Source organism: Miscanthus floridulus, chromosome 5, assembly GCF_019320115.1.
Source record: "Miscanthus floridulus cultivar M001 chromosome 5, ASM1932011v1, whole genome shotgun sequence".
NCBI lineage: Eukaryota > Viridiplantae > Streptophyta > Magnoliopsida > Poales > Poaceae > Miscanthus > Miscanthus floridulus.
This window is the reverse complement of record NC_089584.1, coordinates 95380892-95397117: the sequence shown is the minus strand read 5'-3', so window position 1 is coordinate 95397117 and position 16226 is coordinate 95380892. Positions and strand designations below refer to the sequence as shown.

Sequence of the window (16226 nt, the reverse complement as noted above, 5' to 3'; positions counted from 1 at the left end):
CTTCATCTTCATTGCTTGAGTCATCTTTCATGCCCTTGTTCTTGTTCTTGAACTTGTCTTTCTTGGGCTTTGTGCATTGGTGAGCTAGATGACCAAGTTCTCCACAATTATAGCAATCCATTTCGGAGATTGGCTTCCTTCTAGAGCTAGTGAAGAACTTCTTCTTCTTGCCATCAAACTTGATGCCACTCTTGTTTAGCTTCTTAAGCATCTTGGCAGTCTTCTTCACCATGAGAGCAAGACTTTCATCATCAACTTCATCTTCACTTGAGCTCTCATACTCAAGTCTTGCCTTACCCTTCTCTTGGCTAGCTTTGAATGCTAAGTCCTTATCTTTCTTCTTGGTAGAGGATGAGCCATCTTGTGCATGATGTGCATATATATCTCATGAGCATTGATCTTCCCCAAGATTTGTGTCGGTATAGCGGTGGAAAGATCACCTTGATGTAGCATGGTCACAATATGCCCATATTTGTCAATGGGGAGGACACTCAAGATCTTTCTTACAACATCGGATGGTTGCATTTGAGTGAATCTAAGCCCATTGACTTCCTCTACAAGAACATTCAAACATGAATACATTTCATTAGCACTTTCCTTAGGAAGCATTTCAAAAGAGTTGAGCTTTTTTGTGACAAGATGATAGCATTCCTCACGCTCACTCTTAGTTCCCTCATGGAGCGCACAAACGTCCGACCATAGTGCATGGGCGTCTTCACACGATTGAAAACATCTTTGCAAAGACCTCTAAAGATGGTGTTTCGAGCCTTTGCATTACACTTCTCATAGTTCACCTCATCGCCTTGTAGGTTAGTAGCATCCCGAGGTTTTGGGAAGCCTTGTGAGGCGGCTCTAAGTATACCAACATCTAGAGCCTCAAGATACGCCTCCATGCGAATTTTCTAATAAGGAAAGTCATCTCCCTCAAAGATAGGGGGAGGTCCGTCCCTGTGAGTCATCTTGCTCTAGGTGGTTAAGCCTAAATACGTGAGCACGAGGCTCTAATACCAATTGAAAGGATCAAGATGCCCAAGAGGGGGGTGAATTGGGCTAATTCTAAATTTCTTTGCAATAATTGTCCTACGGTTAGCCCAATTAACCCATTGTGCCTAGAAAGTGTTTCTAAATGTTCTACCACACAAAAGACTTGCAACCTAACTTCCAATCCTACTCTAGCATGGCAATTCTATGAATGTAAAGACAAGTATTGAATTGCTCAAAGTAAATGCTCAAAGTAAATGCACAAAGTAAAGAGAGGAGAGGAGACGCAGCGATGTTTTGCCGAGGTATCGGAGAGTCGCCACTCCCCACTAGTCCTTGTTGGAGCACCCGCGCAAGGGTATAGCTCCCCCTTGATCCATGTAAGGATCAAGTGCTCTCTATAGGTTGATTCTTTGATACTTCATCGCGGTGAATCACCCACAACCACTCACAACTTGAGTTGGGTCATCCACAAGCTCTCCGAATGATCACCAAGCTCAATCACCACCAAGCCGTCTAGGTGATGGCAGTCACCAAGAGTAATAAGCACGAACTCTCACTTGACCACGACAAGCCTAATGAGAAGGTGGATGCACACTTTGCTACTCTTGATCTTCACTAATGAGGGCTCTCGTTGGGATTCTCAAATCTCAATCACCTCACTAGGACCTTGCTCTTCTTGGCACTCTCTAAGGTGTTTCTCAGCTATTCGAATGAGCAAAAGTACCCCCACACACGAGTGGAGGCTCTATTTATAACATGGGCTAAAAAACGAACCATTATGTGCCTCTGCGGGGTGACCGGATGCTCTGGTCATGTTGACCGGACGCTCCGGTCAGTATACCCCGAACTCCAGTGTTTACAGTGTGATCGGACGCTGGCAGCATCTGGTCAGCACTGTTCAGACGCGTTCGGTCGCGATTTTCCCTCTGTGGAACCTTACTGGAGTCGACCGGACGCTACCTCTCAGCATCCGGTCACTTGACCTCTCAGCGTCCGGTCAATCCAGACGCAAACACCTTGGTCAAATGAACTGACCGGACCCTGATCCAGCGTCCAGTCAAACCAGAGCCAGCGTCCAGTCAGTATTTGACCCTCCATTCACTTCCAACTCTCAATCATATGTGAATAAAGTTTGCTCCATTGGATCTAAGGGCTATCTTGGAGCTACCTAGTGCTAGTTTTAACAAGTGTGCATCACACCTAACTCACTAGACTCACCTAGGTCAAGCTACCCGTCCATACCCCCCTTAATAGTACGGCCAAAGAAAAAACAAAGTCCTAAACTACTCTAAGTGTCTCTCCAACTCCAATCGACACTTAGAACTAGTCATCTTTAACCTTGTCGTCCATCCTTTGAAACCAAAACAATTTCCATCGTAGGGGCATGACCACCTTGATTGCCCAATCGATCTCCATTACCATGATCTAACTTAATTGTCTCTGTAAAACACACATTAGTCATAGTAATCTTGCATTATCATTAATCATCGAAACCCTACTAGGGGCCTAGATGCTTTCAGTGTGCATAATTCTGAACATGGATCATCAACCAAAACCAAATTAAATTGCATAAATTTGTACAAACGAAATCCCTATTATTAGCTATGATGGTAAGAACACGGCACTGCAGTCCACAATATTTTTTTTCTCTAAGTAATTGTATGTGAGTTCATTAGAGTACATCTCTCTACTGAGATGGGTTTCATGTTGGCAAAAAAACAAAAGATCAAATAAAGTTCAAATTCAGATATTTATCCACTCATGACTATTGCACAACTCCAGTCAGCCTCTGGTTGGCCTGGAACAGAGATCACAGCTTTTCCATGCCTAGCTATGGGAGGCAAGAACACTAACCCTGATGAAGATGTGTATTTTTCATGTCACATAGAGACCCGTTAATGCCATTGACCTCTCTCTTACACATGATACAATATGTTACTCTTCACAAACTCATTTATACATGTCTTTTCTATCCACTTTCCCTTGCCACATGGCAAATGTGAAAAGCATAAAGTGCATGTCAGCCTGTGTAATATTGACACATTGTCATGAGCTTTGTGTCCAATTTGCGTGAAGTAGCATGGGGTCTGTCTAGATGCCCAGGTTTTGTCTGCACTGCTGAGCTAATTGTTTATTTAGGTTAGTTCTCTTGGCCTTTTATCAGGATGCAACTGTGTGCCTAAGCATTTAGTCTAGACTTGTAAAGTTGCAAGCATGTCACCTTCATTAGTTTATTTCATATAAAAATATCTGAGAGCTGGTAGTAGATTTTGCTAAAAACGTGTATAATCACCTAGCCTCTTCGGCCTAATAGCTATAACTCAATAACCTATTATCTTTATCTTTTTTTTCAGAATGCAACTGTGTCTATGCATTTAGTTAAGATTTGCTTTGGATAGTAGGTCCATCTCGAAATACTTTTGTTCCTTTTTGATAGAAGAGTATGGATGATGCTCCGATTGCTAACTTATTTATTGTAAATAACCTTTTAAATTAACAAAGGCACCAGATAAGGAATAATAGTTTTTTTCCTTTTAGTATCCATGTACTTTCCTGTCGTTTAAGCAGTGGTATTAGGCTTCTTCTTTGTGATTGTTGAGGCCGACTATTGCAAAGAAATGATAGTGTAGGGTCTTTCCTGTCAAGTTCGTTGCACGATGGTTATGCTATACTGCTATTTCTTATATGTCAAAGGAGTACTTGGTGAAAGCATCCTTGGTGGACACAACAATATTTTTAGTTGTATAATTTGTCAATTACTTATGCCTAATGTTTCATATCAGTAAGGCAATTTTGTTTGTGCAGAGTGTAAAAACTATAAGGCATGTGATTGAAGGAGACAAGTAACAAAATAAATGGCAGCACGAAGGGGTTGACACACCTGGTGGCAGCGGCGAGCGATGGTGTGGCGTTGAAGAAGCTAGGGTCCACCGCGATGGAGTCCTCGGAGCAGTTGCAGATCGCGAGGGCGTGCAGGATGTGCGAGGCCTCCTCCACCTGCTTCCTCTAGTTCTTGCTGCTTTCTCTTCCGCGAGCAGGATGTGCTTCCTCTAGTTTCGTTCAACGGGATGCGGCGCCGAGGCTAGAACAAATAATCACAAACTCCTTTGTAACAGATAAGATCATAAATACCCAACCAAAGCTTCAGGAACAGCAACTTCTACCCTCATCAGGTGCTTTATTCAATCCAAGCACGAGTCATATGTTGAAAAAGTCAAAGGATGTTTCAATTGCACAGTATACAAAATTTTCACATTTCAGGTAGAAACGCTGACACTTTTTAAGGAGGGGTATTTGGATGAGCTTCTCATTCATTAAACAACACCTTTGACAAAGTAGTATGCTGCTACTTTTCTAGTCGTATCACAAGCATTGCAAGCTAGTTACGAGGTATATAGAATATAGACGAAATCAGAAATCTGCAACCTCGGTTTCCTATGATTAACCCTCAGGTTCAGTCGCAAAACATCCAGGAAAGATAGAGATGGAGACATAGGAGGGAGGACAAAGCGGTGAGGGGATTCAGGTACCTGGTAGTGACGCTCCAGCGACCCAGATCCGAGAGAAGCTTGACCTCGCGCCACGGATCCATGGTCGCCGGCTTCCGACGAGGTGGACGGGGCGGAAGCGGATGGGGTGAACCGCGGGGATGAAAAATGTTGCGCCACTGCGGGGAGGGAGTAGCCGTGCCGCGGGGTGCGCTGCGGGGAGGGATGGAGCGCGGGGTGCCTGGAGGGGTGGAGCTCATCGCGGAGGCGAACCGGGGAGGGCGGGCACGGCGACCTACGGGCGGGCGCGGGCATAGGGCGGGGGCGTGCGGCGGCAGCGCGGCCACCTGTGGGCTGGTGCGGGCGGCGTTGGCACGACCACCTACGGGCGGGCGCAGGCGACGTCGCAGCCAACTCCAAGCGGGCGCGGGGGGCGTCGACGCGGCTAGCTGCGTGAGGGCGACGATTGGGGCGCTCCGACGCGGAGGCGGGCGGATAAATCGCGGGATCGTGGCTGAATGACGGAGCACTTTCCTTTTAGCTATTTCCTTTCGAATGTTGTTGCAAGGGATGGGTGTTGGAGCGAGGTTGTGGGAGAACGCAGTAGGTAGGACGATGGACCCATATTGGAATGTCGCACCAAAAAGTATTCACGCTTTGTTCTTTTTAGTTGTAGGAGACTAGGTAGCGTACCCGTGCGTTGCTACGGGATAACTAACAATTTGTAGTAAAAACACACGGATCGCACGATAAGATAACAATACCATAAAAATTAAATACCAACATTAAAGTGATAGTTAATCCAAAAAGCATAGTTTATAAAATTAATAATCACAAAGAACGCGGCATCGCAGGCTCACGGACTCCGTTGCCAAAAGAAACGCGACGGCACACTAACTAGCAGCATTGCCGAAAGGAAAAACGCCCAGCGTTCAGCAAATTTCGGCAAAACGCCCAGCGTTCAACAAAGCAGCGGTGCTGGGCTTTCCGCCCCGTGACATGCCACCGGAAATGTCACCGGCGCAGGTCGGTAACGTTTTTTGTTGGGAACCTCTGGGTGGACTAGCCGAGCCCTCCACAGTCCAGCGGCTGTCAGCCAAGACGGACGGGAACTTGTCCGATGGACTACAGCCTACAGGTGATTGGCAAGGAAGTATTTGGAAAATGCCACGCCTGACATCGACCTTTCACGGCACCCTCCCAACTCCAACGCCGAGCTACCCTCCAACTCCTATCGCCGACCACGGTGCCTGATCGGCCAACGGCCAACGCTTCAACATTCCCGCGTGCCGTCGTCCGTCGTACGGCGGTTTAACCGGTGGAAGTTACCCGAGCCGTGAGCGTCTCGATGGGGTCCCGGCCGGCGGCCGACGTCGCGGTGTGAGTGACTTGTGAGGTGGGAAAAAACGGGTACGTTCCGAGGCGAACGTGGGTACGAGCCGAAGTGCCGAACCCAGCACCACTGCACCAGCAAGTCACAGCCGAGGGACGGATGGCCACCGTGGTGGAGCCCGTGAGGGTCTCAGGTGCCGGGACAGGAAACGCCGAAACAGGATTGGATTCAGGAAGCGCAGTCGGCTGCCGGTTCGCGGCGTGTGCCCCGCGTCGGCGGCGGCGGTCGTTACCTTGTTGGAGCTTGTCCCAGGCTCTCAGCTGGTACCGAGTGGCGCGCGGCCGGGCGGGCCTGCAGAGTGCAAGATGAGGCCACGAGGGGCTATGTCGCCTTTGTTTTTGCGGATCGGGCTCAACCGACTTGTCAGGGAGGAGTGGAGGACATTATGTAGATCTACTCGTGTAGAGTCCAACAAAATTAGATTTTCTATTTTATGATTTTTCTATGATTTATTATGATTTTTTAAAGATTCAGTCGAAATAAATAAAAAGAAAAAGATAAAACCACCTTCAAAATCGCTTATAACCGGGCCAGGGAGGTAAGATGAACGGTTTAAAAGTTGAGGGATGCGTTTTGCCCGGTTTTAGAGTTTAGGGAGGGAAAACGAACTTTCGCGAAAATTGAGGAGGTAATGCGGACTTTTTCCCAAATAAAAAGCTGGAGGAGTTGGCCCGTGAAGACAACAAGGCCGGGCCATTGCTAACCTGGACTCGTACGCGGATTTACTTGTCAGCCTTTCGTCCTCCTTTCACGTAACGAAATGCTAGGCGGGCGAAATGCTGCACCACTCTGATTCGATTTGTTTTGCCCACGGCCCACGTAGAGCGCTCTCTGCAGGCCCCATAGCATTCCACTGCCAGAACTCCAGTGCTAACTGCTAATCATCATAGAACGAACCCAATAGATCAGCTGCCGACTTCTGTATAATCATTTCTTTCCCGCGCGAAGCTGGTCGAACGTGGTAGTACGTGTGCAGTATTCTATTGGTTCAGAGCCTGTTCGCTTGTCTATACTATTTCAGCGAGCGAACATTATTTTTCTCTCATAACAAATCAGCGAACAGTACTTTCAGTCATGACTTTTCAACAAAGCAAGCGGGGTCCATATCAACACGCAATTTTTTTTTCTAGACATGGTTAGCAGAGCAGAGCAAGGATAAGTTTTGCGATTATGCACGCCTTGTAGCATCATCATATACTTCGATGCCAGTCAGTCGTCGCTATCGCTAAGAACCGTAACATCCAGAGAGTTTAGACAACACTTCGATGCCAGTCAGTCGTCGTAGATAACACCACCACACGACGTGGTTTCGCCACCAAGTGCGTCGTCGACGCTTGCTGTTGCCGCCTTTTTCCATGGAAAAAAAGAGAGGCGTCTGCGTGGTGCGGAGCATATGTGCGCACGAAGACTTGCCTCTAGTAGATTTTTATGAGGCCGACCGAAAGAGAGTAGCCCCGTTTGTCCCCGGATCTCAAATGAGCGACAATTGGCCACTTGTACACCCTGGAAGATCGAGGATTGACGACGCCACCGCACCTAACTCTCTCAAACTATGACGTCTGACCTTAGCTAATAAATCGTCTTTTTCTTTTTGCTTGGAAACACATGCATCTGCCGCTGCATCAGACGACGTACATGCTGACGTGCCATGCACCTTTCTTTGCCTGAAAAAGCTAGAAATTGCGCCAGGTTGTAGCGCCACAATCTTTGCTCCGGCAGTTAGACCCGTCTCCATTCTCCAACCACATGTATGCATGCGTTTCCAACTGATAAAGTCATCGTAAGCGTTGCGGTACGATGAGGTTTGTCCCCTGTAATCTGTTCGTGTGCACCTACTTAATGGACTAGTCCCCCTTTTTTTTTGAGTGAAGTGACTAGGGCGCTATCCATTCGAAACCTATGTGTCGCTAACACGTGCCCGGCCCGTGGAGCGTAACAATTGAAAGCTCCCTGCGGCCTAGCGACTGCCGTATCAAGTGGATAAAACTGGACGGGGTTGCGCACCGAACCATAACCAGATATGGGCGATATCCACGACACGTCAGCGGATCTGCACCGGGCCTGAGGGCGCCCGACGGCCAGGCCGCCATACCCACTTGCTGACTTGCGTGGTGCGCCCGCCAGCTCCGCGCAGCGCGCGTCCACGTGGCGGCGCCTATTCAAGAGCTCGAGCTCGCACGCGTTCAAAACGAGACACCGCGCGCGCGAGGCCGCCAGGGCTGAGCGGCGACCAGCGATGGTTCGGGCAGCTCCAGGGCCGGTCAGTCGGTCACCGGTGTTTTCACCGAATGACTTGGTTTCGGGGTCGAGCTGATCAGTAGCTCCACATTGTTTATATATATATATATATATATATATATATATATATATATATATATATATATATATATATAAACTACTCCCACCGTCTCAAAATAAGTGCACATCTCACTGATTGAGAAGTCAATTTTTTTTTAGTTTTGATTAGAAACAAAAAAAAAATATAGTATCAACATTTGTATCTTTAAATAATTTTATTATAAAAATAAGACTTGCAGTTATTTTTGGGACACCTGTATGTTTTCATATAGGTAAGTTTACTTACATGTATATAATATGTTTGCGCCTGACCACGTTTCAAAAATAAATTATTGGACAAACATTACTGAACTAAATCTACATTAACGTCATTCGGGGAATGGACAACTAGTGGCATCACTGCTTAGGTTGGAGGGAATAAGTAGAATATATATAAAACTGGGAAAACAACAAATGGCAGTAGAGTCCAACCTGCCTTCTCCTTCATGTACATCCAAAATGTAAATTTGAAACAATCAAACTTGGAGTTTGTAAGATAAGATAAAATAAAGTGGTATACACATAGGTGTTTAATCCCAAATAGCAACAAAATGTTTTACTAAGGGTATGTTTGGATGAGCTAGGACTAATTACTAGTTGGACTAAAAAATTAGCTCGAATTAACTCAAGTTGGCTAGCTAGTTGGCTAATAACTAGTTGAAGGCATAGCTAAAAAAAATTAGTCCACCTATTAGCTCTCTTGTTTGGATGCACCAAGAAGTTTAGCTAGCTAGTAATTAACTCTTGTATCAAACAGACCCTAAAATATAGTAAATGACTTTAAATGTGCCAAACAGACCTATATCTTTTAATTGAACTGAGTTCTCTCATTGGAAAGACAGAATAAGCCCACTAGGACCGCTTATATACTCTCTCCATACTAAAAAATAAAGTCATTTTGGACAGCGACACGGTCTCCAAAGTATTACTTTGACTCCTTGTTTTCATAAAAATATTTATCAAGAAGTGATATATGTATATTTTTATGAAAGTATTTTTCAAGACAAATCTATTTATATGGCTTTCACATTTCCAAACTCAACAACTTAAAAGTTATTCATGATTTATATTCCCAATGCTTGACCCAAGCCTTGTCCAAAACGACTTTATTTTTTAGTACGGAGGGAGTACTCCTTAAATAAAAAGAGAAAGGATAATCGGTACTAAGTACGAGTCGCACACACATGTTTGAATCGACACAATTAGACGTGAAATTTTATTACTTATTACAACGTTTTTATATTTAGACCAAAAAAATATGTGTACTTCGCCATCCCCAAATATAAGAGATACATCCATTCAAAATTCTCCACAAATATAAGGTCATTGGGGGTCCATTAGGACACTAATCATAAAATACTCAACCTTATTTGGATTTGGGTAATAGGCCAATTAATATATCGTATTACTTGCGCCAATCAAAACATGTGCACTATGCTTCAAGGAGTACATGGGATTTTTCTTATCTTTCATAAACTATCCTAAAATCCTAGGATTCCTTATATTTGGGGTGAACTGGGTGGTGGTTAGTTATAGAGTGAAAACCAGTATATATACGTCAAATCCTACTACTTCTTCTCAGGAGTGTTTTAATTGGGATCGTGTGATTACCATTCTTTCCTTTCCCTCTCTTCATACAGATCAGACTAGCCTGTCTGTATCGTCCAATTGGCGGAGGAAACCAAGACAAAACATGACCTGATGTCTGGCGTACGTGCTTGCATGTCTATGCGTCAAGTGGCTCCAGTGACGTAGGCATATAGCTATATGGGCTATGGCTTTTGTCCGGCGGCAATTGTGCCGTCCATCTCCTCACCTCATGTGGAAACTTTCACGTAAATGATTAGCATATTTATTACATACAGAGTGACGACCAGAGACTAATCAACTTCCTTGATTACGGAGTATGCATTCTTGGCTTCTTGCAGCAATTAATTAAGGGCCTGTTTAGAATACTAATTAAGGATGATAAGAATCCAAGTATATAGTAGGGTTAATTAGGGTAAATAGTAGAATTATTAAATCTGGGTGGTTGGATTGTTGTTGTTATCCACATAAGAATGAGGGGTCTTTCGATCTCATTTTCATTGATTTTGTTGATTTTTTATAATAATATTTAGAAGATCCAAGTATGCCCTAAGTCTTTGAAGGCTTTTTGTGACACCTATATTTCATTAAAGAACTGTCCATGAAGATTTAGAACTAAACATCCGCAAACAATGGCATGTTGATTTCTCTTTGTTTTTTTTCTCTCTCTCAATGCGCAAATTTTTGTTAAAGCTCAAAATTTCGCTTGATAGTAGACGCTTACTTGATTTATCAATTAATATTTAAAAACAATTTTTAGATGGAGATCTGAATATATATGCTACCTGTGTTGGTAGCAAGCAGCACGATAGTAACTGCGCAGCCATGGTAGCACCGGTAAAGATGGCAATGGGTATGTTACCCGCGGATACAAGCCTCACAGACCCGCACCCGCGAGAGAAATTGTGCGCCCGCACTCGCGCCCGCCACCAGCCACGGGTAGCATTCTGTGCCCGCACCCGCTATCCGCGGACATGTCTTGCCCGCGGGCATGCCCGCATGCCGCCAGCGCGGTGGGACTGCGACCTGCACGGCGGGGACGACGGCCTAGGTCGGAGCCTCGGAGGCTCCAAGCAGGGAGGATGGCGGCCGGCGGCCAGCGTCGGAGGCTCGGAGGATGGCGACCGGCGTCGGAGTGCGCTGGATCTGGAGAGAAATCGCGCATGGAGACTAGAGAGGAGGCGTGCGAGGCCGTCGGAGTGCGCTGGATCTCAAAGGAGTCGTGCGAATGGGGGGAGGCGCCGCGACCGCGAGTGGGAGCCTTGGAGCGGGAAGGCTAGCGTTCGCTAGCTGTCGGAGTAGGGAGGCCGAAGGCTACCGTCGGGGTGGCGCGAGTGGGGGAGGCGCGACGCCCCGTGTGAAGGAGCCATGCCGACGCCGCGAGTGGAGGGGCCACGTGCGACTGCGAGTGGGGGAATGGGGAGGCGGCGTCGCGGGTGACGAGCTTAGGCGTTAGGGGCAGGCGGCTAGCCAGGGATGGGGGAGGGGGCGGCTTGGATGGGTGGCGGCGGTCACGCAGGGGCACCCCCTCGTGGTCGTGGCCTCGCCCTCGTGATGGCTCGAGGCGGCGCCGAGCTAAGGGTCATCACTTAGGGTTCATTGTATCCCTAAGAATCGTCATCACTTAGGGTTTCATTGTATCCCTAAGAATCGTCATCACTTAGGTGCACCGAATTTTTTACAATTTAGCCCTTTTTTTGAAAGTTTCTCACAAATAGACCCCTGACGGAAAGAATTCAGAAAATGGACCCTTAGCTCGGCGCCATTGATGCTGGCGCCTACCTCGACGCCAGCGTCTCTGGCGCCGAGCTCCTAGGCACGGAGGATGGCATGGCAGGTAGCTCGGCGCCAGAGTGACTGGCGCCGAGCTCCCTGCATTTAACCCCGGTCCAACCTTCCTGCCCGAGCGTTCTTTGTCTTCTTTCTCCTCCCTCTCGGGTTTTTTCTCTCCCCACTTCACCCTACCTCACGAATCTGCATATTGGACCTTGAAAACCTTGATTTGATCCGTAGATCTTCGAGAACAAGGTATCCTCGCTCCCCTCCTATTTTTTTCGCATCGATTCGGTATATATTAGTCGGATTTTTGAACCTAAGAATCGTCATCACTTAGGGTTTCATTGTATCCCTCAATATATATATATATTATACAACCGTTGGATGATGCCAAGGCGTGGAAAAAGCTAGCAAACCTAGGCGCATGTAGTTATGTTATGGGTTCATTGTTGTGCATCAAATGGGAAACCCTAGGTTTAGGGTTTAATGTTAACTGCTTTCGTTTCTTAGAACGAAATTGGTTGTATTGTAGTTATGGTTCTCATTGATATTTATTTGTGATGTTTTGATTTATGTTTGTTAAATTATATCCGTTTTGTTAGATGCAAGAAATGTTTCGGAAGGAGTTTTGGCGAAAACGGGGTCATCCTCGAGAATTATACCCCGACGCGTCTAGCAAAGATGCCCCCATACCTCCTGACCTCCCTGTCGCTAACTGTGACTATGGTTTTCCAGCCCATATTTTTCAATCGAAACATCTAGACACAGCGGCGCGTTGCTTCTACACATGCAGTCGTTTTAATGTAAGAAATTGTTTCCACTATCATTTTTCTTTATTTGTGTAAGTATGCTACTAATATTTTGTTGGAATCTCGTTGTGTAGGACCATGAGAGGTGCTTTTTCTTTTAGTGGATCGACGGTGCAGACAAGTTTGATCCTAGGTACCTCCTTTTCGACGATTGGTTTAGAGGGAGACATCCACATGAGCACTTCAAGCGGTGGGTTCCACCCCCCTAACCCTCCATCAACGACGGCTAAGGAGAAGCACCTAGCCGTAGTTAGACGACTCGAGGAACCTCCTTTGTGCGATTGCGGAGATCGAGCTGTGATAAACCCTGAGAATATGTTGGAGTTTGTGTGTCCAAACAAGCATTAAGTAAGTGCAAAGTGTATGTGTTCAAATCTTGAGCTATATGTGTTTATGTACTAATGTCTCATTATTTAGGTGTTTTCAATGGCGAAGTGTCATTTCAAGGAATGGTTGTATGGTCCTAAGAACCAATGGCCAGAAGAACCGCGGAGGGTTAAGGAAAATAAGAAAGAAAGGGTAATCTACAAAGCACCTCCTGTCATATGCGAATGTGGTGTTAAATCCAACTATGGCCTAGTTCCTTCGGAGCTTGGAATAGGCCATTATTGCGGCCATATGATTGAGTATGATGAGGTTTGTTATTTTTGTGGTAAACATGGAATCGTATTTTATTTCTTTTGCTAAGACATATATGATATAATATTTCTTTTGAACAGAGCAATAGAAAATGCAGGTGAGAATGTTATGATGGTCAAGCTAAGTTCTTGGATGAACTGAAGAAGAGGCAACTAATTGCACGAAAGATGGGATATAGACCTGACTACGTCAACCTATTCGTTAAACATCACAAAGAAAATATGCGTGAGTTTGCTAGACAGCGTGGTATTTCTAACCCGATCGATGTTGGGCTTAACAAATGGGGATTGGAGAGGCGGATGACGTTAGAGGAGGAGAGGGCAAGAAATGAGGCAAGGGAGGAGACAAGAGTACAGATGCAGGTCTTGAACGAGCATGTTGCTACATTATGTGCCAGTGAGTGCTTGAAAGCCTTTTTTCGTTGCTTGATTTTAAAAGTAATATAATCGCGTTGCTAACTGAGTGCATTTTATATGTGGCAGAACCGCCTAATCTAATGTCTCACAGGAGTGCTTGTCTTCTATTAGACACTAAGCACTCGAGGGAGAACACTAAATTACTCGGTTCCGTCGGACACACCCCAGGGGAGAACCCGAAAATCCACATTTTTATCATAGGGATCACAAATGAGAGAATAAAGCTTACATCATTCGTAACCATTTCTTACATCACTTTTAATACAACATTAGAGTATACTATTTATTAATATAACAGCGGAATGAAATCATATTATCAAAGTTATAAACAATTTAATTGAACAGCGGAATAGAAACATGTGAACAGAGTTACAGCGGAAATAAACATCTATTAATGACATGATGAAGTATTGATATATACACTACGACAACAGATTATGAACTTTCATTTATAAAAGCATTTGGTGAGGGTTATAAATAACAACTACGATCGCAGCGTAAAGGAAATCCTCTCTGAGCCCACCAGGAGGAATCCACACACAAAGGTCAGCTCAAGCGTCCACCTGTCACCTACAATAGGGGGAATAAAACCTTGAGTACTCAATTGTACTCAGCAAGACTTACCCGATAGGAGAAAAGAAAAGACTCCACGGATATGCAAGGCTATCTGGCTTGTGGGTTGCATTTGCAGAAAGCATTACTAAGCGTGCGTCCTTATATTCGGTTCTTTATTAATAGCCGCATTAGTTCATTAACTAACCATTCTATGTAAGCACCTGTGCTACTTTCAAGCAGGTGGTAAGCAATCAGATTTCCTTTGTCCATCTTCCATCTTTCAGTTCTTACTACGATGCTAAACCGTAGACAAGTCATACCGGATCGCCCGGCGATTCGCGAATCAATGCCCCCAGCTGGGTACCCCAAAAACACATGCCCCGCTTGTACCCCAGGCACAAGCAGGACCGACCCATCACTCTCCTGACCTGGGTGTCCAGGTCCCCGTCCAAACTAGGACTCCAAGCCCCCGCCCCTGAGTCCCGGACTCAGTGCGGTGCAAGGACCTCCTCCACCAAAAACAAACCCTAACAGTCGGTCCGGAAAGAGCTGGATCCGCGACAAGAGAGCAACAAGTCTTCCAAGCGCCCATACACAAGTATGTGCTTGGAATAATAAGTCTGTGACCTGCCCAGAGTCATATGCAACGATCGGTCCTTAACCGACCAGACAAGGAAAAACGGTGTAACTAAGCTATGACCCGACTCCGCGGCGACACAACTTCTTACACCCACCAATACCCAAACCATATCCCTGCCCGGACACCATTTTCCTTTCCACCATTTTTATATATTCCAGGTGCTAATCATATAGTAACATATTTCCTATATCTCGCGAGTGACAGGCAATCACTCGACTTCTACCGGAGTCCTATAGCATAGCAATCTACACGATCCTATCATACTAGTAAGACTCATAGGATAAAGATATATATATGCAAGTGGGTTTCATTCAACTCCTTAAAACTTAAGGCACAAATATAATTTAAACTGCAGAAAAGTAGGGGTTATGCACCGGGGCTTGCCTGGAAAAAATATAATCAGAAGTTAGCTTTCCATCAAGGCGATATGATCTCCAAAAGCACCATTTCTCTAGCAACTCCCGATGACTCCGTGATCCATCGATGTCCCTATCATGATATGCAAGGTGATGAAATGCAAGGGTATGATCAACTGACTGCAATCGTGACTCGTATAAATTCGCTCTACGTCCCTCAAGTTAACTGGCTAATTCTAATGACGACCGTACTTAGGCTACATATACACGTTGTTGGATAAGGCGTTATTTCCCAACAATTATTGTAGTTATATAAACCAACGGCATTTCTACATTTCATTGTATCGATTTAATCGTTATTCAAAATAGAGCATCATTATCTCCCTAGCAAACTAACTCTTATTGAGCTACAAAATTTACAGTGAGTATGTAATAATATTAGTAGTTTACTGTCAAATTTTTAGAGTCAACACTATTACCGATTTATCCGGAAAATTCCTACAAGTTCATCTTTTAACAATATTCAGCATTTTAAAATAATTATATAGCTCCCAAAAATATTGCCAAACTTTGTGAACAAAATACATCAACATGTAGAGCATGATTTTAGGGGACTAACAAAACTGGTTTCACTATTCATGGATTCCTATGCCATTTTATATTGATGTTACAATTTTATTCCCAAGACTCAATTAGCAATCGCTTTATAAAACTAAAGGGCCAGCGGCCACACATCTGGCCCAACGACCAGCGAGTCGACCTGGCCCGCGGGCGGAGGGGTGCGATCAGCAGCCCAGGCGGGACCAGCGGATGGGCGCGCGGTGGCCCAGCAAGGCGCGCAATGGCCCAGGCGTAGGGCGGTAGGCTGGCCCAGCCGGTCAAGCCCACATGCATGGCAGATACGCGAAATGGCCCCTACGCTTTTCACTAATCAGTCCTAGGTCCAGAGTACTGTTCAATGTGCCAGGTATTATTGCAGTAAAAACCCCGTATAACGTTTTTGCTTGGATTAATACCCCTTCCTCACCTTCCTTCCAAAATCCAGAAGCGAAACGCAGGGAGCAGAGGAGCGCCGGGACGGATGCGGCCGGCCCAAAATCCGACCACCGGCACAGCGTGGCTCCTGGCGGTGGAGGGGACGCGAGGCGGTGCGGGGAAATGCCAGCGGCCTCGGCCGCAGTGGGGCAGCGCGAACGCCGAGACACCGAGCGGGCACGGCACGGCGGCGACGGGCGCATCCATGGTG

The 16226-nt window shown here is 45.8% G+C and overlaps 1 protein-coding gene across 1 annotated transcript in view; it reads right to left on the bottom strand.

Moving 5' to 3' along the window:
- Positions 1-15858: 15858 nt before the first annotated feature.
- The window catches only part of LOC136454952 (uncharacterized), an 8933-nt gene continuing 8565 nt past the window's right edge, over positions 15859-16226 (bottom strand). The window contains exon 2 of the mRNA XM_066455182.1: positions 15859-16226. This exon is cut by the window's right edge and continues 766 nt beyond it. Within this exon, the coding sequence (XP_066311279.1) occupies positions 15859-16226 (368 nt within the window).